This window comes from Rhinolophus ferrumequinum, chromosome 5, assembly GCF_004115265.2.
Source record: "Rhinolophus ferrumequinum isolate MPI-CBG mRhiFer1 chromosome 5, mRhiFer1_v1.p, whole genome shotgun sequence".
Classification (NCBI taxonomy): Eukaryota; Metazoa; Chordata; class Mammalia; order Chiroptera; family Rhinolophidae; genus Rhinolophus; species Rhinolophus ferrumequinum.
Window position 1 is genome coordinate 7977052 of NC_046288.1, and position 25476 is coordinate 8002527.

The 25476-nt window shown below is 36.9% G+C and overlaps 1 protein-coding gene and 1 pseudogene across 15 annotated transcripts in view; one reads left to right on the forward strand and one right to left on the reverse strand.

Moving 5' to 3' along the window:
* FRYL (FRY like transcription coactivator) overlaps positions 1-25476 on the forward strand; it is a 240389-nt gene that overhangs the window by 210105 nt on the left and 4808 nt on the right. For 9 of the 15 annotated variants that reach the window (XM_033105538.1, XM_033105539.1, XM_033105525.1 and 6 more), the window contains 8 exons: positions 2288-2296; positions 2673-2876; positions 5028-5195; positions 11297-11547; positions 14002-14209; positions 15687-15836; positions 16533-16631; positions 23077-23145. In XM_033105538.1, coding sequence (XP_032961429.1) covers positions 2288-2296; positions 2673-2876; positions 5028-5195; positions 11297-11547; positions 14002-14209; positions 15687-15836; positions 16533-16631; positions 23077-23145 — 1158 coding nt within the window. The remainder of the gene's footprint in view (positions 1-2287; positions 2297-2672; positions 2877-5027; positions 5196-11296; positions 11548-14001; positions 14210-15686; positions 15837-16532; positions 16632-23076; positions 23146-25476) is intronic. The other 6 variants (XM_033105530.1, XM_033105535.1, XM_033105536.1 and 3 more) reach the window with 1 other exon arrangement.
* LOC117022005 (40S ribosomal protein S3a-like) lies at positions 20141-20836 on the reverse strand (annotated as a pseudogene).

A 25476-nucleotide genomic window follows, 5' to 3' on the forward strand; every position in this document is an offset into this window, starting at 1 on the left:
TATCTCATTGGCCCAAGTTGAGACATTTGCCAGTTTCTGAAACAGTCACTAGCAAAGAGAATAAGATGGCCCTGGTTGTCTTAGGCTATTCGGAACCTGTTCCTGTAACTGAAGTCAATCCCCTAAACCACAATCTTCTAAACCTGAGAAGTTTATGAGAAATAGGTTAAAAAGAAAAATTGTTCATTCTCAGATTGTTACAAATACCTATATTTGAGAGCCCCAAATGCCTTAGTATCAAGTATCCATACCACGTCGTTGGTATATCTTTCTCCAAAGAATTTGAAGTCACTCATACAGTACGTATGCATTCATCAACTCCCTTGAACGATGTTTCCTTTGGCGCTAATAGATGAGGTGGAGGAGTGAAATGTGGTTGCCTGTGCCCTATCACATGTAGTTGTTGATAGGAAATCAGATTAGAGAGGTCCTCTTATATGCTTCAGCCTCCCATGCAGATATGAGGATATGACCATGGTGCCTCCGAGTCAAACAAATGCCTTGACATCAGCTTGGTGGTTGTATGGGCTTCTACATAATAGTACACCGTGTACATATTCCCAAAGACACAATTGTACAGGTTCACAGGAGCCCCCAAAGCAACTGTTCTTCAGCACCTTGTAGGGCAGTGGCTTTTAATTTTTTTTTATCATTATCCACAGTTAATACATTCATATCACAACCAAGTATATACATAAACACACCTTTAAAAGTTTCAAGAATATGTACCTTTACTATGCTATGCACACTAATATTTTCATATTCTTTTCCTTTCTGTATTGATTTAAAAAATGGATTTCACATCCACCATTTGAAAAACATGTTGTAGGAAATAGGACAGACTTGAACAATGAGGCAGGAAAGTGTGATGGGTTGAGAGACCGGCTGCCCCACCTCAGGGCATGTGCAGCTTCTAAATTCTTCTGTAGTTATTTGCACTGTAGAGTTTAGAATTTAAAATTTCTAAAGGCAGGCTCTTGACATTTTTATAAGGATAAGGTTATTTTTTTTATTATTTGCTTTTTTTTTTTAAAGAACACTGTAAATGGCTCCAAGTTCATCCAATGCTCTAAAATGTCAATAGTAATAAAAGTGGCTTTTGAATACAACTGTAGTCAGATTAAATTAAAGAAGCTTATCGTAGGTCTGTCTTTAATTCAAGTGACAGTCATTTGGGGGAGAGCGGTGCTAATGTAGGCCTCATAATTAGGCCAATTCAAATGACAGAGATTTTCTAAATCTTTCTTCCTTAAATATGGTAACAGGAAATACTTTGCTACAAAACAAACTTAACTACTAAGGAAACCTTGAGAGCTCACGCTGTGTATTCATTCATTTACCAAATCTGTATTGAAGGCTGTTGCCATTATGATGTGTTATGCCACATAATAATATTTGCATTATGTTCTATGAAGGGGGCTTTTCAAACTCTGATCTGCAGAGCCCTAGGGATTCTAGGATACACCCTGAGAAACACCAAGGGCCAGATGGGGAAAGCTCCTGGCCACCTTTCAGCCAGAGCAGCTCTGGTTTGTTTCATCAGTTTTACACAGTTGATTTGCGTGTTAAATTTTATTTGAAATAAGTATTCCTCTGCTTTATTTAAAAAAAAAAAAAAAAAGATTTGAAAACCTCTATTCTAGACAATCCCTCTTGAGTAAAGGAACACAAGTAAATCATATTTTGCTGGCCAACTCACTATAATTTGTCATATCAGGGCTTAAGAAAGAGTTGTAAGAATTACATCCTTACAACAGGAGTATCAGCTTAGAATAACAGAAACATATAAATCTGGGGTGAAATTGAAATTTGTCATTTTTCCTCTTGACCTTTTGAAGTTGGCAAAGGTTATGTTTTGATAGCTGTGATCTTGATTTTTAACTATTTTATAATGAAAAACGACCATTTGGTTTAGTCAGAACCATCCTATTGACTAAAATAATTGTGACCGTGTATGTTGTCAACTGAATGTGGGTATTTTAAGTCAGTTTTGCATTGTATCAAGTATTAAATCTATGTGAATTTTGAATATTTTCTTAAAGTTTGTGTTGCTGAAGTGTATCATAGAAATGTTGTTTTAAGTGTCTGTCTCTGACTTTTTCACAATATAATTTGCATAAAAAAGTAATTCGAATCACACATTGGCTTCCTGCACAAAACTTAATCCAGAGCTTGAATCAGTCTTTGGGTTTGAGAAATCACAGAGTTTTCCCCAAAAGTGTAGTGTATATTTAAATGTTTGTCTTCGTTCTTTCTAATTCTGTGTGTTTTCCTTTTTGCTAACCAGGAGCTGCAGGTAAGTTGCAGCCTGGTGTTGTGGGTTGTTTACTTGTTGTCGTCTGTGATGTATTTGTCTTCTTTGTGGTCTCATTTGTGTTTGTGTATTAGATTAGAAATGGCCTCGATAGTAGTAGATTGAGTTGGTCCCCAGTAATACAACACAGAAAGTTAAGAAACAGGTTGTCAACCTAATATTTTGATCTCTTTTAATATAAATATTTAATGATGTTTTAAAAGTTTCAAGAAATTGAAGGGCTGATTGAAACTCTGCTTATGACGATGCATTAAGTATTTTTTCATCTTGGTGTATGTTTTCCTGGTGTATAGATACATTTATTGTATCTATAAGCATGTATTTGAGGTCTTAGAAATCATGTCTTGCTTTTTTCCAGGGTGAAAGTATGGATAATTTCAACTGGGGAGTCCGCAGGCGCTCACTGGACAGTATTGACAAAGGGGACACCCCATCCCTCCAAGAGTACCAGTGCTCTAGCAGCACCCCCAGCCTGAACCTAACAAATCAGGAAGATACAGATGAGTCCTCAGAAGAAGAAGCGGCACTCACAGCAAGCCAGATCCTCTCACGCACGCAGATGGTACACAGTGACAGCTGGTCTCCTTTTCCTCTTAACTTCCAACTTAGTAATTACTGTTTCTTGCTATTCTGTTTTTCATTTCAGTTTGGGTAAAATGCACACACTGAAATGAATACCCAGAATCGCAGCAGTAATGGCGCATTCTGTTTTCTATGACAGACCCAAACGTTTAAGTTGATAAGTACACACCCATTAGCAGCTGAGACATATTTTATATTGCTTCTCTCCTAGGGATGGTGAGTTGTTCTGGGCCTCCTTTCGAGGACCTCCTTGTGAGTGATACATATTTGTGCTGTCAGTGTGAATAGCAACACTGTTCAATTCGCTACCCGCTTTTCTTTCCTAGTTAATGTGGAGAGATTGAGCAGAACTCTGCTCTCTTTCACGGTCACGTCAGTCTGATGGAGGTTCTGGCTTGTATCCCAACGGCTAGATAGCAGAGTTAAAGAATGAGTGAAAAATGAGAAACTGAAGGCTGTAGTGTGTTCATTCAGAAATGTGGGGCTGAAAGGAAGGCTAAAGATGCAGTGGTAGCTGGGTTGGAACTTGAAGGTGGCAGAATGAGGACGGAGAAGGTGTGTGAAATAGCCACCACGGTGCACGTGACGAGGAATCAACCAGCGAGGACCAGGCATAACCTACAGTGACACAGCTCTTCTATAGGTGCCTTTTTCAGACTGAACTAAACTGTGCCTCTCTTTAATGTGGACACATTAGCTCCACACTCAGTCTTCTGGCAAAGTTGGCAGTGATGTTATATGGCAGGGGCTGAGCTCGCGTTAGACAAAATGTAAGGTTGTCAGTTTGTGTTTAGCTTCTTGTCACCTCTCATTTTTTTGACATCTCATTGCTGACCCGTATAAGTCTCTCAACTAACCCCCCATTTAAGTATTAGATGATAAGCTGTTGCTGATAATCTCCGAGTGTTTAAGATGCACCGGTCTCTGTTCATGGTGTGTTACATGTATCGGTCACTATAACTGTCCTTCAACCACACGAGGTAAGTATGGTTATTGCAGTTCTGCTGATTACGTGGCTTGTCCTGGAACACAGAGCTAGAAAGTGGGTTTGAAGTAGGCAGATCCGTGCCACCGCAGGCGTGGTCCTCCATGGACTATTCTCACTTAAAGGAATGGTTGAGTTACTGGCAACAGAGACTGACTGACTGAGGCACAGGCCCTCCCTGGAGCCAGACTGTAGACTCAAGCCGGCATCGCCACCAGCCTTCCGTGTAACTGTGGTCAGGATACCTAACCTCCCCTTTCAAAAAGGACTCCTGAAAGTACCTGCATCCTGGGAATGTCACGCGGTAGAAAACCACCTAGGCTATAGTACAGGCTTAATAAAGGTTAGCTCTCAGGAGAACCGTGGGGCACAATTGACTGTCTCCTTCTAAGGCCAGCCCCAGTCATAGTGCTGATATTGAAAAAAAAAGAACTTGAAGTTGCTTCCTCCTCATGGGAAAAAAAAATTAGTTTTGCCTTTATCTACTGCAATCACAAGCTTGGTATTTCTTATGTTAAATATTGGCCGTGAAAAATTTATAACCCTGCTTAAAAGAGGAAAAATTATAATATTTTCTTTTTTCTAATTAATAACTACTACTTTTTTAAAGAATCTAAACCCACTAATGATGGACTGCTGTGACAACTTTATTGTCCTAATTCTTTTTGTGCGAGTAAAGTTCTGTGGCATTGAGTTTTGCTTAATCGAACAAGCTAGTTCAGACTTAAAATTAACACTGCTTCCTGAGAATCCACAGCATGCTTGGCACGAAAGCCACAGGGGAGAGACCCCGTGCCTTCACAAATCCTCAGACCAACTGAAAACATAAACATGACCCTAAAAAAACCAGGAATTTCAGTTCAAGAAGAACACAGTCACGTAGAGCTCTTTCCCTTTGACAGTTTTCATTTAGCAACACTTAACCTGTATTAAAGGATATTTCAATTCTGCTGATGGATCAGCTGTGTCACTGACAGCGCCGATTCTGGAATAGCCTGAATGGGGGCAAAAGGTCACTCTAAAGTCAAAGAAGCTCTTTCTAGCTCAGCTCCCCAAATATCTTACGATATAGAACATGTCCCTTTGTGGTCTTTGTGTCTTTGTGAGTTATAAATAAATTCCTTATTTGACTGTTTCTCCTTCTAGTTAAACAATGATTCTGCTGTCGAGGAAACAATGCCAGACCATACTGATTTACTTCTTCAGTCTCAAGATTCCACTGGCAGCGTCTCAACAGAAGAAGTGCTTCAAATCAGAGATGAGACCCCAAGTTTGGAGCCTTCTGTAGATAATGCTAACAGCCAGCTGCCTGAGGTGGGGAGAAATGGGGGCTGGTGCATGGCCAATCGGGGCTCTTTTTAGCACTCTGTTCCATCCCTTTTCTTTCGAAAGAGTTTTCACCTGATAATGCTAATTATTTGATTTGTCTCCAGTATTTCTAACCTGTTGGGTTGTTTTAAATGAAATAGTCAAATCTGAAAATAGTTGATAGATGAAGGAAATGACCTACAGGTTAAAAATAATCTTTGAGTGTTTCTAATGAGCATTTTGTGTTGCAGAGTGTGATTAGGTCACTGTACAGACGCTTCTCTGGGGGTGGTGAGCATCTGCTGTGTCTCTGAAGGACCGCTTCTGTTTTCTCACCTCTTTTTGCTTTGTATTTGGGTTTATGTAATTGGTGCTCTGATTGGGATAAAAACCTCAGGCCAGCTGTGTTAGCAGTTGTTTAAATGAAATCTTTTAAAATGACTTTGGAACTCCTAGTATTATATTTTTTGGGAAGGCCTGTGAGAAGTAAGCCAGATTCCAAGCTAATGACTGACTAAAAATAAGTAAGTATTAGTGTTCTTAGTGTTTTTTTTAAAGATTACTATAAATACATTTTTTAACTATAATTGTATAGCTCTGTCATACGTGCTTTTATGCCTTGATAACTATTAGGAAAATACTGTATTTTTTCATTGTTAACCAAATTAATGTAGTTATTGCATCTCATTATTTTAATAAGTTGAAATCTCATGCTCTTATTCAGCTGACATTGTATTTTACATCTTTAACAGTAAGGAGACATACATTGAAATGAAGGTATTCAGGCAGCTGATTTTAAATGGTTGTTCTAGTATGACTGAAGTTTAGATAATTCAATTCCACAAATATTAGATGCCAGGCATTCAGTTAGGTGCTAGAAAGATGAATGAGGCATGACCCCTGCTGTCAGGGGGCGTGCATTGTCTATTAAAGGAGGCAGATGGATGAAAGGAAGCATTACATTTCGGTATGAGAAACTCAATGATAGACATGTTCAAGGCTTTTTGAAACTTGGAGGCTGGTTAGCTGTGCATAGGGGTGTTGGTGGTAAAGAATAGGCTTCATGGCGACTGAGACATTCCAGGCAGAGGGACACCATGTGGAAAGACATGGAATGTGAAATAACATGGTAGGTAGGTTCCGGTAACAGCAAGAAATTCAGCATTTCTAGAGACTATAATAGAGGAGGAGAAACAATAGGAGAGATGGGTAGTGGTGCTACACGCCATACTAAGGACTTAGACTCCGACTTGAGATAGAAAGTCATGAATTTTCATTCTTTCAAGAGACGTCTGTGACAGCACTACATCAGCCCCCCTGGATAGGAACGCAGACCATGCGAGTGTTCAGTCAGTTAGCCGTACCCGTGGAGCCCCTGCTACGTGCTGGGCGCTATTCTAGGCACTCGGCCTACAGCACCGTGTCAGACAGACAAAGGCTCCTGGTTCTGTGGAGTTTAACTCCAGCAGAAGAGACATTAATAAACAGGTAAAACAAATCAAATGTAAATATCAGAAAGTGATCATCTTATTATTCACGCTAAAAAGACTCTAACAGCAGTGTGGACTCAGTGAGGGAGAAGGTTGGACAGGGTGGCATTAGAGGTGATCCCTAAGCGACAAGAGGCAGCCAACGTGGAAGTTGTGGGGGAAGAATGTTCCACACTCAGGGAGCAGCAGTTAAGAAGGCCTGGGTAGATCTGAAGAACAAACAGGCCCGTGAGGCTGGGGCCCAGTGAGCACAGGAGGAGGGGAGGAAGAAGAAGGTAGAGGCTGCACCGAGGTCCTGCCATGGCTCATTTTTAGGCCATGTAATGCCCATACCCATTGGAGGGTTTTAAGCAGAAGAAGGACATGATCGGATTATGGTTTGTTTGCTTTTTTAATCCCAGCTTTTCTTATGGAGAAAGGAAAGTAGGTTCTAGTACCTGACACGTGGAGCTTGTGGTCTGGCGCCTGTTATCAGGGGGAGGTTATGCGTTTGGGTCGAGTATCTGGGATAGAGGTGTGTCTCCTGTGCACTGCAGGAGGCTGAGGTAAGAATATCAGCAAGAGAGGAGGGGGCCCAACTGAGACCAAGAGCACGGAGGGTGAGACGTGTTCACAGAAGATAACTGACGGGACTTACAGATACTCCTCAAGGGGACTACAGTCCTTTCAGTTGTTGGGAGGCTTGCTAAGTGAGCAGTGACTACTAGTTAATAATCTAGTCGACTGTGTCTAGTTTGGATCACAGCATGTTAAAAGGTCCACGGACATTCTCTTTAGAAACAGTGGCAACAGCAGACTGATACTAGAAATACCTTCTTAACAAAAGCAGTATGGTTAATGGTTGTATGTCGTTTGTTTAAGAAGTGGGGAACTCTTATTTTTTTGGTTATTAAAAGCTACAATCATAGTGAGTAAACTACCTCCTAGAAATAATTCATATTTATTGGAAATGAATTGGAAATTCATATATAGTATATACGGGGGTGCCAAAAAATGTACCATGTTTTCCCGAAAATAAGACCTAGCTGGACAATCAGCTCTAATGCATCGTTTGGAGCAAAAATTAATATAAGACCTCGTCTTATATTATGTTAGATAAGACCCAGTCTTATAGTAAAATAAGACCCGGTCTTATTAGATAAGACCGGGTCTTACTGTAAAATAAGACGGGGTCTTATGTTAATTTTTGCTCCAAAAGACGCATTAGAGCTGATTGTCCAGTTAGATCTTATTTTCGGAAACACGGTATACAAGTGGACACTTTGGTCAACGTTCCTTAAGCAGAGATTCGCCATAATCAGAAGTGTCTGGACGCTGATGGTAACCACTTTGAGCACCTCTTATAATTGCATTAGTCAAACGTGACATGTGTTCATCTTTTGTTATCAGTATATATTGAGTATTACAATTTTAATAGTTTTTTCCTTTCTTAATATGTACATACATTTTTTTGATACCGTGTGTGCGTGTGTGTGTGTGTGTGTGTGTGTGTGTATCCATATCCATATGTATCGGAAATTGTGCTATTTCAGATGGGGAATTCATTCATCCAACTACATTTAATGGGCCCACTTCCAAGGCACTATAAAGTTCCTGAGGATACTTTTTCCCCCTAAAGGAAAAACACTTTAATTTACTAGATATTTTTCCTTTTACAGTAGTGGGTTTCATTATTGCTATAAACTTTGTGACACTGGTGGATGAGAATGAAGGTGATATTTTTAAACCATACTATTTTATTAGAAACTATTCTATTGACATTAAAATTATCACCAAAAGAATGCTGTCCACAAGAGACTAATACAAGTTTGTATGTGTTGGATATGTTGTTCTAATTTGTTTTTACCTTGCTGTGCCCAGTAGTGTCAAATGACCCAAAATTGCCCCCTTTTAAAAAAAGTATGAAAGCACCAAGATAATGAAACAAAACCAGAAGTCTGTTATTTAAATATAATTTTAATAGGTGAAATATTTTATGAATACAGAAAAAATCCATTCCTAGAAATATTTATTTGAATTTTTTTCCCTTAAGTCACGTTAATATCAGGAAGATAGAACAGGCTAAAGTGTTTCATGTCATGACAGAAACTTCTGGGCTCTAGAAGGGATTAAGTTCTGCACTTGTGTTTATTAGAGGAACCTTTATAGAGGATTTCTTCTAATGTTTATAATAGTTGGAGACCAGTTCATTGATGACAGAAATTATTCCTTATAGGAAATGAATCTTTGACTATAGTAAAGTGTGTATGTGTGTGTGTGTGTGTGTGTCTAATAAGAAAATTTGATTTTCATAATCTACATATAAGCGTAGAATCCATTCAGTTAGCCCAAAAGCACTCTCTTCATGAAACCTAGGTGTCATTAGAAAATTTCAGTGTGTGTTATGTAATAATTATTACAGATAAAACATCAATCCTCAAATTATTCAAGAACAAACAATGACCAAATATGGGTATAAACTAATGAAGAATGAGGGTATCAAGCTAAGAAGTCTGGTGGATTATTTCAATATGATATGTTTAAATTGATGTGGAAGGAAAAATTAACACCAATAAAAATTCTTGGTGTAGAATGTCTCTAGTACTATCACATAAACTGTCTTTCCAGATAACTATGCTTATCCCTTTAATGGCCAAATCATTAAAAAAGAAAATTTCAGATGGAAACTTTAGAGTATATTGAATATAAGCTATTGGAATGACTAAGGAATGAGTCTCTTATATTATTTAAAAAGTGTTCTTCTGTGAAGACTCATTCCCTTCATTTCATACTTTGTGTTTTCCTGCCATATTTCTGTGCCTTTGACACCTTCTAATTCCTTTTCCCTGAAAAATTATTAGTCTTAGTTTGGGCTACTAAAACAAAATACCATAAACTGGGTGGCTTATCAACAATAGAAATGTATTTCTCACAGTTCTGGAGGCCAAGAAGTCCAAGATCCAGGTGCCGGCCAATTCAGTGTCTGGCGAGGGCCTTCTCCCTGGTAGCAGACGGATGTCTTCTTGTTGTGTCCTCAGCTGGTGGAAAGAGAGCTCGCTACCTCTCAGGCCTCTTAGGAGAGCACTGATTACATTCACGGGGGCTCCACTCTCATGGCCTCCCCACCTCCCAAAGGCTCTACCTCCACATACCACCATATTGAGGGTTAGGGTTTCAATGTATGAACTTTGGGGGGACAGAAACATTCAGTTCATAATACTGTCTCTCCCCCATCTTTGTCAAAGCACATCATACGTTATTTTCTCCCAAGAGATGAGTCTCGATTGCTTCAACCACATGTGATTCCCTTCCGAGTACCAGTAGTCCTTTGTATGTCTCTTATGATATTTACTATACACTTACCATACTCTGTTCTACATTACTGTCATTTGTATATTACCCTAACCCCATTTTTAGATTATAAACTAATTGTGGGTAGTTATTTATCTCAGAGCACCCAACCCAGAATCTGGTCAAAATCCTTTTTATTTTAGAAATGAATTTTACAGATGAATAAAGTTAAGGCCCAGCCTGGTCTAAAGTCAAGGGTTCTGACTTTCACTTACTTTTCATATTTTGGAAGGAAAATTCTATTTTTATCCATGAGCATGAGATAAGAAACGACTATAAAACTAAGTAATAACTTAGGTCTAAGTACTGAAAGAAGCCGATCATTATTCCTAAACTATAGGAGACCAGTAGTGTTTATTTTTAAACTGATTAATCTAATATCCATGCAAATTGAAACTGGTGTTGACACTGTCATTGTATATACCTTGGCGGTATTTTTCTTCTTTAAAAGTAGTAGTTCATTTATTCAACAATATTCCATGCCAGGCATGTAGCAACAATATTTCAATAATGTTACAATGGATAGGAATATAGTTTGTAACATATATTTTCATCATCATTTGCTTACAGGTTAGAATTCAGTCAGTCTACTTGATAAATGAACTTGCAATTCATTTAATTTTCAAAAATAAAACTGTCTAAAATTTCCCAGTGTTTTCTGAACTCTAATTTAGTGATGAAGCATTCTTGGTACTAAACCTGAAATGAGGTACTGTGGTTTTATTACCTAACAACAATCTTACATCACAAGTATTCAGCTCATTTCTACGAGTAAGACTGCCATCGTCGTTTAAGTTCAGCGTCCTCCTAATTGGTCGGGACCTGTACGTGATTCATGGGCAGCCGACAGGACCAGTAGGTGATCAATTTTGAATTATTCCCCCTCCGTATATCCAGAATTCACTGGATATAATGTTCAGGTATAATGAAAGAAATTACATTTCAAATAAGAGAGAATTTATACTAATAATATAAACTTTTTATGTAGAATTAGGTAGAATATGTATGAGAAAATATTTTACCAAAGGATGTATTTCTCAGTAAACATCTAAATCCTATTAAGAGAACTTCTTGTAGTTTCTTTGTGGTGATAGGTGATACATATTAGTTTCAACATTTTCTTAACCTGGGGCTCTTTTTAAAAAAGCAATTTTATAAAATTAAACTGTGGAAATGAAGACAACTTAATAAAATAGATGTATATTGATGGCAAAAGTCATTCTATGTTGATACAATTATCTGTTTTAATGTTTAGTTAAAGTCCATGAAAATATGATTGTTTTACAGGATACAAGTTCAGTATTAAAGGAGGAACAGGTTATTACAGCCTTTGAAGATGAAGGGTCATATATAATTCAAGAACAGCAGGATTCTCTTGTGTGTCAAGGAATTCTTGATTTAGAGGAAACTGACATGCCAGAGCCTCTAGCTCCTGAAAGCTACCCAGAGTCTATCTGTGAAGAAGATGTTACCTTAGCTTTGAAAGAACTAGATGAAAGATGTGAAGAAGAAGAAGCTGATTTCTCTGGACTGTCTAGGTGAGAAGGCAGTATCACAAACACTTTAACGAGATGATATCTTCTCTCCCATCGCCTCCTAAATATGACCATCTAGCCTAGTTCATTTCTGTGCATAGTTTAGTCTATAATCATACTATTTTCATTTTAAAAGATAAAATGACTTACTATTATGGGTTATTTTCTGTTTATTCACTTAAAGAAAAACAAAGGCTATTCTCAAAGCATAATGAGTGGTATTATATATTTAGAAGCACACCAAATACCTATTTTGGCAGAATGCCCAATAGCCAAATGTTAAAGTCAGTATTGGGCCACGGCCAAGTCCAAGTATCAAAATCATGGAATGAACTTCTGTGGTAGCAGAATAAATCTGAAATACCATCTAAAAATTATTTTACAGTTTCATTATATCAGTGGTCCAATTTTTCAAGTTTGACATAAAATGGGCAGAACTGATAATTTCACAGTACTGTCAGATGTTGTTAGATTGTTCCTTTTAAATGTTTCCCTATTCAATAATTTGAAGCTCTTGATAATTATTTTTACACAAAAATCAATATTTAGTAATCAAGTATGTCAGTTTTACTCCTGCAATAAAAATTATTTATATTTTAAGTGATTAATACAGTTTGAACATATACAACACATGAGGAATTTTTCCACTCTCAGTATATCTAGAATGCCTACCTGTATTTGAAAGTATACATTCAGATACTAACAAGAAATCTTGGTGACACACCTTGTTCATACCGTGTTTCCCCAAAAATAAGACCTAGCCGGACCATCAGCTCTAATGTGTCTTCTGGAGCAAGAATTAATATAAGACCTAGTCTTATTTTACTATAATATAAGACCGGGTCTAATATAATTATAATATAATATATGTAATATAATATATCATACAAATTAATATAATATGTAATATAAATTAATGTAATACCGGGTCTTATATTAATTTTTGCTGCAAAAGACGCATTAGAACTGATGGTCCAGTTAGGTCTTATTTTCGGGGAAACACGGTATTATTGATTTGGATATGACAGTAGCCTGTGTCCTGTACTCACTCATTTACTAAAAGGCTGAAGCCAAATAGTTGACTTTGGCCAAGTACTAAAGCTGGACTAGAACAGAGCATCCCCACCAAATATAGAGGTATATCTACTCAAGCTGACAGGCCCGATTTTGTCCAAATCAATCACCACAGTGGCATTTTAAAAATTAACCTTTTTATATAACGTATAATTTAACTTTAAACTTCAAATGTCTGCTTTATTGTTATCTTCCCCCAGCCTTTACTCAGATTCCTCTCTTCCATATGAGTTACTCTATAATTCCTGTAAATCCTTATAGAGAGCTACCCTGTAATGTGAAACTCAAGGTTTTAAGACCTTGAGTAACACATCTCTTTATGGAGTGTCTGACTCAAACTCTTTTTCATCTTTAAGACCCAGAGTTATACACTTCTTCACAGACTGTCCATCCCAAATCTTTGTCTTTTTTCATTGTTCCATTTTTGTATTATCTGGACAGTTGGGATTAAACATTCCTTAAAGAAATGGCTAGGTCTTATGTTTCTTTTGAGTCAAATCTGTTACTGCCAGGCACATAATATGTGCTCACAAAACAGCAGAGCTGGCAGTATGTGGCATGGCTTTTAATATCGGGTTTGGACCCATAGTCCTGGGTTCAAATTCTGGTGCTGTCATTTCCTACCCAGTAACCTAGTCACATTATTTAACCTCTCTAAATGTTTTTTCCTCATCAGGAAAACAGAGGTAATAATAGTACCTAAACCTCATAGAGATGCTGTGAAGATTGAATGAAACAGTCCATGTAAAGCACTTGACACAGCCCTAGATACAAAAGTACATGACCAAAACTTTAATATTATCATCCTCAATTTGGGCCCGTTCAAATAAAAAACCTCCAAATCTAACCATTTAAAATGAAAGCATTCTTTTTTTTCAAATTTATTGAGTTAATGTTGGTTAATAACATACCAATTTCAGGTGTCCAACATTATAATTTGATATCTGTATACTATTGCATGCTCAACACCAAAAGTCTAGTTTTTTTCCATTACCATATATTTGATCCCCTTTATCCAGTTCATCCTCCTTCACCCCGTACCCCACCCCCGAGTAACCACCATTCTGTTGTCTATATCTATGAGTTTGTTTGTTTAAGATGAAAGCATTCTAATCTGAATTATTCATAGACTTTACTGAAATTAGTCCCTAGTGCCAGCATATTATAGGACTAGGGCTGTTTTAAAGTGAAATTAGATGTCTAATTCCAAAGATGCTAAGTAGAAAGCACATAGAAATCTGCTTAGTCATGCTTTCTTACAAAGGTTAAGTTGCTGTACACTGATAAAAAATAATCTATGTTGGATGACTAAAACTATTTTAAGTACTTGAGTCTATTCTTTTAAGGTAGTGTTAACGATTACTGCGATATTTATGTTAACAGCCAAGATGAGGAAGAGCAAGATGGTTTTCCAGAAGTACAGACGTCACCTCTGCCATCACCATTCCTGTCGGCCATAATAGCCGCTTTTCAGCCAGTTGCATACGATGATGAAGAAGAAGCCTGGCGTTGCCATGTCAATCAGATGCTGTCTGACACCGACGGGTCCTGTGCAGTGTTCACTTTTCATGTGTTTTCCAGACTGTTTCAGGTAGTGAGGCTTAAGGTTTCTCAATTCATATTCTGATATAGTTATCTAGTTTTTTGGTCTAAAATCAGTATCTCAGATTTTAATATTGCTACTGATTTTCTTTAAAAAAATTTTTTTTTCCCTAAGATAATGATATTTAGATTTACATTGTGACATTGTAGTACTGCTAGTACTTTATACAGTGACTACTACAGCTACCTCCCTTGAGGCAACTGGAATAAAACTTCAGAACAACAACTGATAAATTCTCTGTAGCATACTAGGCACCGGCAGGGATACCAGTAGAAAGCAGGATCCCTGCCTTCAAGGTGCTTATACTCACTATCATAAAACAGTGTCTAATTTAGTGCTAAATGACCTGGCTTTCATTTAACGAACTTTCATTACTGTGTTGGGGACCTTCAAAATTTTAGCTAAGGTTGCCCCCAGTCCTAGGCACTATGCTGAGTGCTTTACAGTAAGTGTGTAAAGCTTACAACACACCTATGGAATGTAGAGGTATTTTTAGCATTCTGTAACCAGGGAAAGTAAGGCACAGAGCAATGCCACCATATAAGTCATTATCCTCTAAACTACTGCCTTTCCTCCCTACCTGAGCACATTTGTCCGTCCTGGAAGACCCTGCTAAGTACATATTATCCCTGAGGCTTTCCCAAACACTCCAGCCTCCAGTCCCTCCCTCCTGAAAGGTCTTCAGTGCGCCGTTAATTGGAGCATTTATTAATTCTGTGCTTTCACAATGCTACTTGGTTTTCAGTTTATATTCTTTTCTTTCCAATGATATTCTAAGCTTCATGATGCCCAAGACTGTGGTTTATGCTGTTGTTTTTTTTAGCTAATCATAATGGCACCTAACAGTGCTACCCAGGTACAGTTAGGGACACATTAACTTTCTGTGTAATTATTAATATTACGTATCATCTAGTCTAATTCATTGCATGCTCACTAGGGGTCAGGTACTGTCTGATTGTTTTATTTGAAATGAATATTCTTGGGTTTTGAGAAGATATTATTACTCTTAGTGCATTTTTATGACTCTAGTTAAAGTCAATGGCAGCCCATAGCCAAGGATAGTAAACTGCATTGACCGGAAATTTCTTACAGGTAGAACTTTATAGGAGCTAATTCCTCAGACATGTGAGGACTTGATTTCAAAGGGTGTGCAGCATATGTGTTCCTTCTGTCTCTCCTCATGAAAAACGTCTCAGAAATAGGGGCACGAATGGCATGTATCAGTAGTTTTCTTTTTTCAGTAACACTATTTATAAATCTATGATCATTTTTAGAAATTACCGTGTTTCCTAAAGAGGTACCTTAAAACATGGATTTACCGATCAGTTATTAGAATCCTGAATATAATTACAGTCGTACTGTAAAGAAAAAGTTGCCCTAGTTAATAAATTACACTTCTTTACTTAAAGATGATAAGAGGCCTTCTTGTGAAATATTAAACTTTTTCTTATACTCTTCTCCACAGACAATCCAGAGAAAGTTTGGAGACATAACTGACGAGGCAGTCAGCTTTCTCGGCGAGAGTCTGCAGCGCATTGGTACCAAATTCAAAAGTTCACTGGAAGTGATGATGATGTGTTCAGAATGCCCAACAGTCTTTGTGGACGCCGAGACAGTAAGTTTTTATTTGAAGGCTCATTATAAAGACTAAATTTGAATGTCCTTCAATACGTGGACTATTTAAAAGGTAATTTACAATTTTTAAAGTATATCAGTTCATTTTTTCAACTTGATTATAAATATCTAGCAAAATACAATTCGAGTATATTCTATGCAGTGACTTGTGACTATTTCTGGTTCTGAGCCCTCCCTGCCTCACCCTCCAGAGTCCTCGATGGGGAAGCTAAGAAGTCATGCTCTAGAGATACGTACTTTTCTCCCGATTCCTGAATAAAAGTGGGTAGGAGAGGGCTAGACCTCCCCCCATGAAGACCCCAGAGCTCCTTGGTCTTCCCATCCTGTTGACGAGCACAATAAAAGATTACGTATTAAAATATTTAGAGAATTAAGGTTTAAGAAGCTTCAGTGGTGTTGCCTTTAAGGTGTATACTAACGTGCAGTTTCTTGCCTGAGCCAGTTTTTGAAAGCATTTGAAGGCTGTTAGTCCTTGTTGACACTCTAAAATCCTACTGCATTCCTACTCTGTTTTATTGAAACGTCAGCCCTAGGTATGAGACAGAGTACGGTAAGGAGCACTGGTGCCAAAATGAGCCACAAACCAACTAACAGAAATTCCATGACTCAAAAGTTGTCAGTCTCATGCCTGTGATCAGAAATCGTAACCTGGATCAATATGTTTCTGATTTGACAGCTGATATCATGTGATTTGCTAGAAACACTCAAGTTTAGTGTTTTGGAGTTACAAGAACACCTGGATACATACAACGCCAAAAGAGAAGCAGCTGAGCAGGTGAGTCCGTTTTTACCACGTGAAAAGTTGTTTGCTTTTAACACCAGAAGTGTTAATCTGGCAGCTGAATAGCTGAGATAGAAAAGAGGACCTCTTAGCCCTTGCCTCAGGGTTTTACTGAGAATGGTGGGGGCCTTTGAGCTCTCTATCCAGTGAATTCTTATCTCTGGCTTTTAGAAATTGGCCCTCTAAAAAGCTCAATGTAAAACTATAGTTTTATAAAAATCTTCTATGTGTAGATTGGATAGTTGCTGTCAACATTGCAAGTGGGGAAATAAAAACAGTATTTCTCTGAGAATACATTATATTGTGGTCTAGAAAATCTGCAACCTGTGACAAAGTTGTGATCTTTCTCAAAGTGTGTGTGTGTGTGTGTCGTGTGTGTGTGTGTATATCTATGTATGTGTACATGCGTGCGGAGGCAAGCAAAGGGAGAAATAAATGAGCATGTAGTAGATTATAGCTATTACCTACTAAGAAATATTTCTTTGACTCTAACCCGGCACTGCAAAACACAGTAGTTCTTTTCTCTGAGAGTAAAAGTTTTCCATTAGCATGATCAGACAAACTTAAAAGAAAAAAATGCTTCTCTTTTTTACACAAACTGTATACAGTAGATATTATTTTTCTAGAAAAGTCAGTAAGTATGAAGTATCTGTCACACATAAAGGCTTAATGAAAAATTAAGTATAAAACTTGATTCTTCCTTTAATATTCTAGATAAGAATATAAGGTACAAATACGATACATGAGTAATTAGTAACAAAAGTAAAGTGTCAATTTATAGCTATAAGTAAAAGTACTGGCAATGAAAGAGACTTCCCAAAATTGTATAGGTCTAACAGAAAACTGAAGCCAGACTGTGATTTCCAAAGAAAGCTCACTGGGACTAATAGGAAAACTTCATGGAATAGAGATATGACCTTAGGCCTTGACAGATGGTAATTTTAGATCGGGGATAATTTCAAGAAGAGAATATGGTATGAGAAAATACTTATATTAGGTCTTTCGAAAGAATCTTATATTTGGACTGAAAGAATGATGACAGATTGGAGAAGAGGAAATAGTTTTCAATTTCAGGAAAGATCTAGTCGTCTTACAAGTAATAGTTCTACTATGTGTATTCTCATTACATGTCTTGTGCATATATGTTCATGTATCTGTTGAGTATCGATGTAAGAGTGGAATTGCTGAGGGAAGGGATATACGTATGTTCAACTGAGTAGTTTCTGCCAAACACCTTTCTAAAAGAGGTTGTATCGATTTACAATCCCTCCACAAGTATATATAAAAGTTACCGTTGTTGCTTCTTATCTTTGCCACCAAGATTGTCAACTTTTAAAAATTTTGTCATTCTGGTGGGTGTGGCATTTCATGATATTATTTTGCATTTCCCCTGATGACTGTTTGAGCACCTTTCCACATAGATATCTTCATTTAGATATTTTGTGAATTGTGCCTTTAAGTACCTTGCGCATTTTTGTAAATGGTTTATTTGTGGTTTTCTTATTGATTTGTAGGAGTTCTTTATTTTAAACCCAAGCCTTTTATTGGATATATGTATTATAAATTATAAATTTTTCTCTCAGTCAGTACACTATCTTAATAGCATCTTTTGATGAATAAAAGTTTTTTATTTTAATTAATTCCAAACTTTCAGTCTTTTCCATTTTGGTTAGTGCATTTGTTTCTTCAGCAATGTTCGCCTCTCCTAGAAGCTGTGGTAGATTGTTACAGTAATAACCCTGATGAAGTGTGCCTCTCTCTGTCCACACCCCTTTGCTGTTCCTCCCTTCAAGAGATGGAGTCTGTTTCCCCACTTCTAAGTCTGGGGTGACCTTGTGACTTGTTCTGACCAATTAAATTCAGAAATGATGCTGTGCACCTTCTGAGACTAAGAAACACTTAAGAGGCCTTTTGTAGCTTCTGCTTTTGCTGTCATGCTGGTCAGAGTGTAAACTGGAATAAAAACTGGAAAACTATTTGACCTCTAGCCTATTCGAGGATGAGAGGCCATGTGGAGGAGAATGGAGGCATCCCAGCCATGACAGCCCACATGCCGGGCACATAAGTGAGGCCGACTTGGGTCTAGAGATCACTAGATTCAGGCAAAAGCAGAAGACACTCACGGCCAACACACAGATTTGTCTGGTTTTAAGTCATTAAGTTTTAGGGTGCTTGGTTTATACAGCAATAGGCACCATTTACAATAGGAAAACATCAAATACCTACAAATAAATCTAGTGAAAGATGCACTAGACCTCCACACAGAAAACCCAAAATATCACAAAGAGAAATTAAAGCTAAATAAATGGAGGATTTTTTACCACGTCCATGTCAAAAGACCCAATAGTGTAAAGATGTCATTTTTCCACAAAATGATCTCTAGATTTAATTTAATTCAAAATCTCAGATGGTCTATTAATGAAAATTGATAGGCTAAGCTACAACTTATATGGAAATACAATTAGCTAATAATAGGACAAACAATCAGTTTGGATACATTTTAGCAAATTATAGCCCTCGGGTCATATCTGGCTCACTGCCTGTTTTTGGAAATAAAGTTCTTTTGGAACATAGCCATCTCACTTATTTACATACTGTTTGTGGCTATTTCTGCACTGCATCACCTAGTTAAATAGTTGCAACAGAGAAAATAGGGTTTTCAACACCTAAAATATTTACCATCTGCCCTTTACAGAAGAAGTCTCCAAACCTTGTCTGAAGAACAAGGTCTAAACAACAGAGCGGACTTCCAGCCAGTAAGACCTATTAAAAATCTCAAAAGAGGATAGTACTGGCATAAGAATAGACAAGTAAACTAATGGAATATAATAGAGAATCCAATAACAGATGCACATATATAGTCATATAATTTACAGCAAAGGTGCTAATGCAATGCAGTAGGAAAAGAATGTTCTTTTTGAGAAATTGTCCTGAATCAATTAAATATTTGTATGGAGGGAGGGGTGTGAACCTTGATTCATTCCTGAGCTACCATATCACTGTTTCTTGTCCCATCTATTCTTTCTTTTTTTTCTCCTTTCTTATCTTTTCTATCAACCAAATATTTTGTATTCAATTTTTCCCCTCTAATAACTTTTTTAGTTATACATCCTTTTATTATTCCTGAGTCTTCCAAGGATCATGAGTGAAAGCCTGAGGTGTTTATCAGGGCCCCACCATCTTGGCAGGGATTGAACAATTTTTGTCTTCCCAGAACCATGAGACCAGAAATCTGCTTATTCTTTTAGATTCCCAGATGCAGCTCCTTGGTTTCTTAGCCTTTCCTCTTGCACATAATGGAGGAATAGCTGTTCCCAAGGGAAAACGCTCGGCTCCCTTCTCTGCAGTTTTCTCTTCTCCATGATCTTGGCCCTCAATACCTCCCTACCTTTGATAACCCTGTTTTTCTAGCCTAGTGAAACTTTGGGCCAGCGCTTTTTTTTTTTTTTTTTTTTTTTTTTTTTAAGTCACCAACAGGTTTGTCACCATGAAAAGTCTGAATTTTAAACATATTGTTGGACTGGGGGCTCATATCCATCAGCTCATCCAACTTTAGCACCTGTCTCTTCCCCAGTAGCTTTTCTAGGACTGCTACCTTCACCATGAAGCTCCATGAGTTTTCCCAATTCAAACTTGGGCTTCTTCAGCATTTTGACTTTTGTAACAAAGATATCATGGAGTGGATAGATGGATTGGCAAGCCTTTTCTGTGTCTTTCCCAATGCTATCTGGATGCAGTTTACTGACCATATCTTTCGAGCCGTTTGCATGCACCTCTCGGGTCATGATTTCCATCATCTTCTTCCGGATTTGGCGGACCTGCTGATGCTGAGCATAAGAGGTCTTCCAAAGCTGATGGTTGCATTTTTTTGTGAAACCAACCCAAACTAGACGAAGCAAATAACATCAGTAGTCTTGATATCAGCATGAGCTTCAATCACGGTCTGCCATTTTTTGACCATGGAGCACGTTTTGTCTCAGGTAAGATCCATGCCATGGACATTAGTCAGGCAGTCTTTACCCTGAGCGACCTCAGGAATTAACCTGAGTTTTCTAAATGCAACTTCATCATCCTGCTGATCAGCTAGGCTCACTTCAAAAACACGACCCTTGAGACCATTAGATGCTATTTTGGTTCCTTGAGTTCTTGTGACTAGTGTTTTCCCAATATTTCTCATATTGAACATAGCTACCATGTTTCCCCGAAAATAAGACCTAGCCAGACAATCAGCTCTAATGCGTCTTTTGGAGCAAAAATTAATATAAGATTATATTATATTATTATATTATATATTTTGTATTACATATATATGTATTATATTATATTATTATGTATTTATTAATATATTATATTACATTACATTATATTATATTATACCAGGTCTTATAGTAAAGTAAGACCGGGTCTTATATTAATGTTTGCTCCAAAAGACGCATTAGAGCTGATTGTCCAGCTAGGTCTTATTTTCGGGGAAATACAGTAGTGCTTTCACATCATATCAATGTTTCTTAGACAGTGGGTCAACCACTTTTTTCTTGGGTCCCTTCTTGCCACCTTTCGTAAGGCGCTTGTTTTTGCCGACCTTCGTGGTGCTGCTCGGAAAGCTAAAAGGAGGGCCAGCACTTTCTGTTCAACCTCTAACCCCTACAGTAAACACTGGGAATGGTGTAGGGCTCCCTTCAGCATTTTGCTCCAACTCCCTAAATCCTGGCTGATGGCATTCAGCTTCTATAGATGTCCTTAGAAGATTTGCCTTCTACGAGTTACTCCATCATGTCCAGAAGACAAATCTCTCAGGTTAAATTTTAACCTTCATCTGAGCCTTAAGTAAAGAAAACCTCACGACAGGAACACTGATTAGATGTGGACTGGAGGTTATGCTGTACACAAACCACCTACTGCGTCCTGTATACACTGGCTGAAAAGGTGTAGATGTGTACTTTCCGGGGAGTGTATAGCCCATGGAACTGAAGGGTTAGGGCTTGTCTTTTAACAGAATAAAAATCAGAAATAATTATGTTAAATAGTGCCCCCAAAATGCCATAACACTGAGCATACAGTATATAAAATGATTTAGTAAGAACAGGCCATTAAATAATCAATTGAAATTACTTTTTCCAAATTTATTAGCATACTTGGACAAATTGGACTGGATTAGTGATGATGATTAAATGTATAAGCATTTGAACACTTTGTATGAATAAAGATATACAAATTCTATGATAGATGTTGACTGAATTTTTCTGATATAAAAGAAATCTTCTGGGTAGCTTGACAATGGCTGCCAGCAGCTGTGTGTCACTAGGAAAGCTTAACATGTTTTTCTTTAGAGATGCTGTCAAGCAAAGAGCCTAAGGGCTGGTGCCGTCTGAGGGACGGGGATAAAACAGACAAAGGTCAAAGAGATTGTTTTGAAATAACTGAGAGGTCTCATTTTAATTCTTTGCATGTAGAATGATAAGCTACAATTGAGAATTTTAAATGTCTGCTACTGACGTATTTTCAAAGAGTAAACTTACTGTAGCTAGTAGTTTTCCTCAAAGTCCTAATGATAAAAGTCCTAATGATTTCTTATATGTATTTGTATTTTTATGTTTAATCTATCACCCCTAATAAAAAAGAACTCGGAATTCCAAAGAACTGATAATATTAATAACGTCAAACTGTCAAAACCTAGGAGCTTACTTCAAGGCTCTCAGCTTTCTTCAGCTTGGCCATTCTATGACTACATTTTCCCCCACTAAACCTCAATGCTATTATCTTATTTTTATTTGACCAAAGAAAAGGTACCTTAAAATAAATACCCGGCTTTAGGAATAGCCCCTGAATAAGGCAAAACAACCCTTGGCTTCTGTACCAATATTCTTTGGAGATAACATGTTTGTCATTCATTACTGTCCAAAAAGGGAAGAAACAAGAAATATAAACAAGATTTAAAAGGGACTTGGGTTTCTGTTTCACTAATTAAAACTGACACCAGTCTTCTGAGACTTACACTTTGATAAGCAGGCGAACCTTGTTAATTCTTTCTAAGTTGCCTTTATCACATTGACCGGAGGGGAAGCACATCTTTCATTTCCCATCTTACACTAGCAAAGGTCAGGTATAGACTGTGGAGATTTCCAATAAAACCTGCAAAATAAAGACTATTCTTTACTGAAGTGGAGCACAGGTTCCTGGACTAGAAGACCCTGCATTACGTTTCCGCCCGTAAGCGCTCACAAGTGTGACATCTGGTTATGCTGACAGTATCGTCCTCCTGCTTTGGTTTGTTGCATATAAACAGTTAGACTCAAAAGGAGATGAAAGTCTGTGTCTATAGCCAGTCCTGGAAATTCAAGTTAGATTTTAAATTGTTTATATGCACAGGCTGTTATGTTACCAATGCCACTATTCATTGTATACTGACTGTACTAAAATTCACTGTTACTTATTTTAGTGGTTAGACAACTGTAAGAGGACATTTGGTGCCAAAGAAGACATGTATAGGATCAACACAGATGCACAAGTAAGTTTCTTATTCTTAGTTTTGCTATATTTCTATATCAGGCAAAATAATGTATGCTCAAATGACCTTATTTGATATTCTTAGGAATAAGGAATATTTGTAACACCTTTACATTTTTGTTATCAGAACAGTCTTTGTAAAAGTTACATTCAAGGAAATATTGGCTTAGTAATGAAAAATTCACTTCAATAAAAATGAACGAGCAGTTTGTGACTGAACCTTAATAACATTCAACAGATAAGCTTGATGGATATCTGGACGGTCCAAGTCAACTTTTAGTTGCATCTGTCTCTTTAAAGAATGTTTTGTTCTGCATTAGTTTTCTGCTGATAAATTGTCTGGTCAGGAAAGCACACCTAAGAGTGATGTTATATATATCCACATTAGCTTTTCTAAACATGAAATTCTATTGGATAAACTGTGATGTTTTTGCTAATATAAATAAAAAACAGTGAAAATAACAAATACATTTTCTTAGAGAAAAGTGCACATATATATAACACATACATTATATTAAGTAAGGATAAATCAAGACCTACAAATTATTCCAATAGGAGTGCAACTTCATATGGGCAAGACGCATTCATCAATTAATGACCCCTGCATTTGACATCAGAATTCTAATCTTTCAATGCCAGTTAGATGATTATTGATTTCTAGTCGCTGTAAAAGTATTATTATTAAAAAATTTGAAGTTTTAATAAAAGTGAAATATTGAGAAAATATAGTATATTCTCAATAAATGTTAACTATTTGCCAGGCACTGTGCTAAATGAGAATTTCACATTCATTATCTCCACTCTTACACTCTGTCTAGTAGATGCTATAATTATCCCCATTTTGCAGATAAGGAATTGAGGCTCAGAGAAGCTAACCTATCTAAAATCAGTAATAGTTAAAATTAAGATTCAAACCTATGCAAATCCTCTATTGCAAAGAAATTGTCAAATCATGTGTTTAAAGAAAGAAATGAGGCAAAATAAGGAATTAACCCTAAAGTAGAATTAGACCCTTTGGTTCAAATTTTGTTCTTGCCACTATTTAATTGCATGGCTTAAGCAAGTAACAAACCCCCTTTTCCTATAAAAATTAGGTGGTTAGACTTATATCCCTTCTACCTTGAAGAAAATGAGTTCCATCTCCAAGAGCCTACATCAGTTAAGCTAAAGGTTTTCTACTAAGTGAAAAACTGAAAGCTCTGTACATTTAAGATTTCATTTTCATCTTATCTCCCCCTTTCACATTGGAGGGGGACCTTTTTTATACATTATCTGCTATTTGTCCTTGTGTACCAGTATAGTCTTTTTGTCTAATAAGCAATCAATAAATATTAAAAAGTAAATGAAAAGAGAATGTATATGCAAACTTCAATACACTTAAAAAACAATAGTTTAAAATATATAGTGTTAGCATACTTAATGTAATTTCTGGTAATTCAGAACTAAACAATTAATTACTTTTGTGTTATATCCTACAATTGTGGTGATCTTAAACTTTATCAGTGATTTCTTGTCCATTATATTCCAAAGTAGAGGCTATGGATGTGTATGTAAAGTCAGTTCTATTTTATTTATGCAAAGAGAAATAAAAAAAAATACTTAAAACTCAAATAGTTGTTGGTTGCCATGTAAAACTGTAAAAGGTAAAACCTGAGAAATTTAGATATGCTAATAAGTTTGATATTGGATTCTGCTCGATTAATGTTCACAGAACAACTACGTAATTTATGGTAAGCAGTATGGAGCTAAAGTTCACCTTTACTTAGCAAATCCTTTCTAAATTGATAGGAATAAATAGTCCTTCAGAGGAAACTACTTAGAAAAGCAGGCTTCAAAAAGGATCTTCAGAAGCATTATTTTCATTATGGCAGCTGCTGTTTTAATTAATTAGAAGTCATTTTTCTCCATTAATGAGACTAGGTCCAAGTTGCTGTAGACATTTTAATGTAATAATTTTTAAATAGTCCATAAACTAGATGTTTCACTATGTATTTCACATACATTATCTCGTTTGATTCAAACCTAGTTGGGTTGAATTTCTGAAGTTTACTAAATTACACTTGGAATGCAATTAAAAACACATCTGCTTTCAATATTTTACCTTCTGACTCAGCACCATTAATGGCAACATAGGACCTAATTAGACAGTAAAAGATAGGAAGCCTAGAATGAGCCACACCAAAAATAATCTTCTCATGGGTAAGTATTTATTATATAAGATTACAAACCAATTCTTTTCTGAGAACTGACTGTAATTCATTCATTTTCTAATCTGGAATTTTCTACTTTACCAAGAAAATTTCATGACATTGGCTTTTTTTTTTTTTTTTTG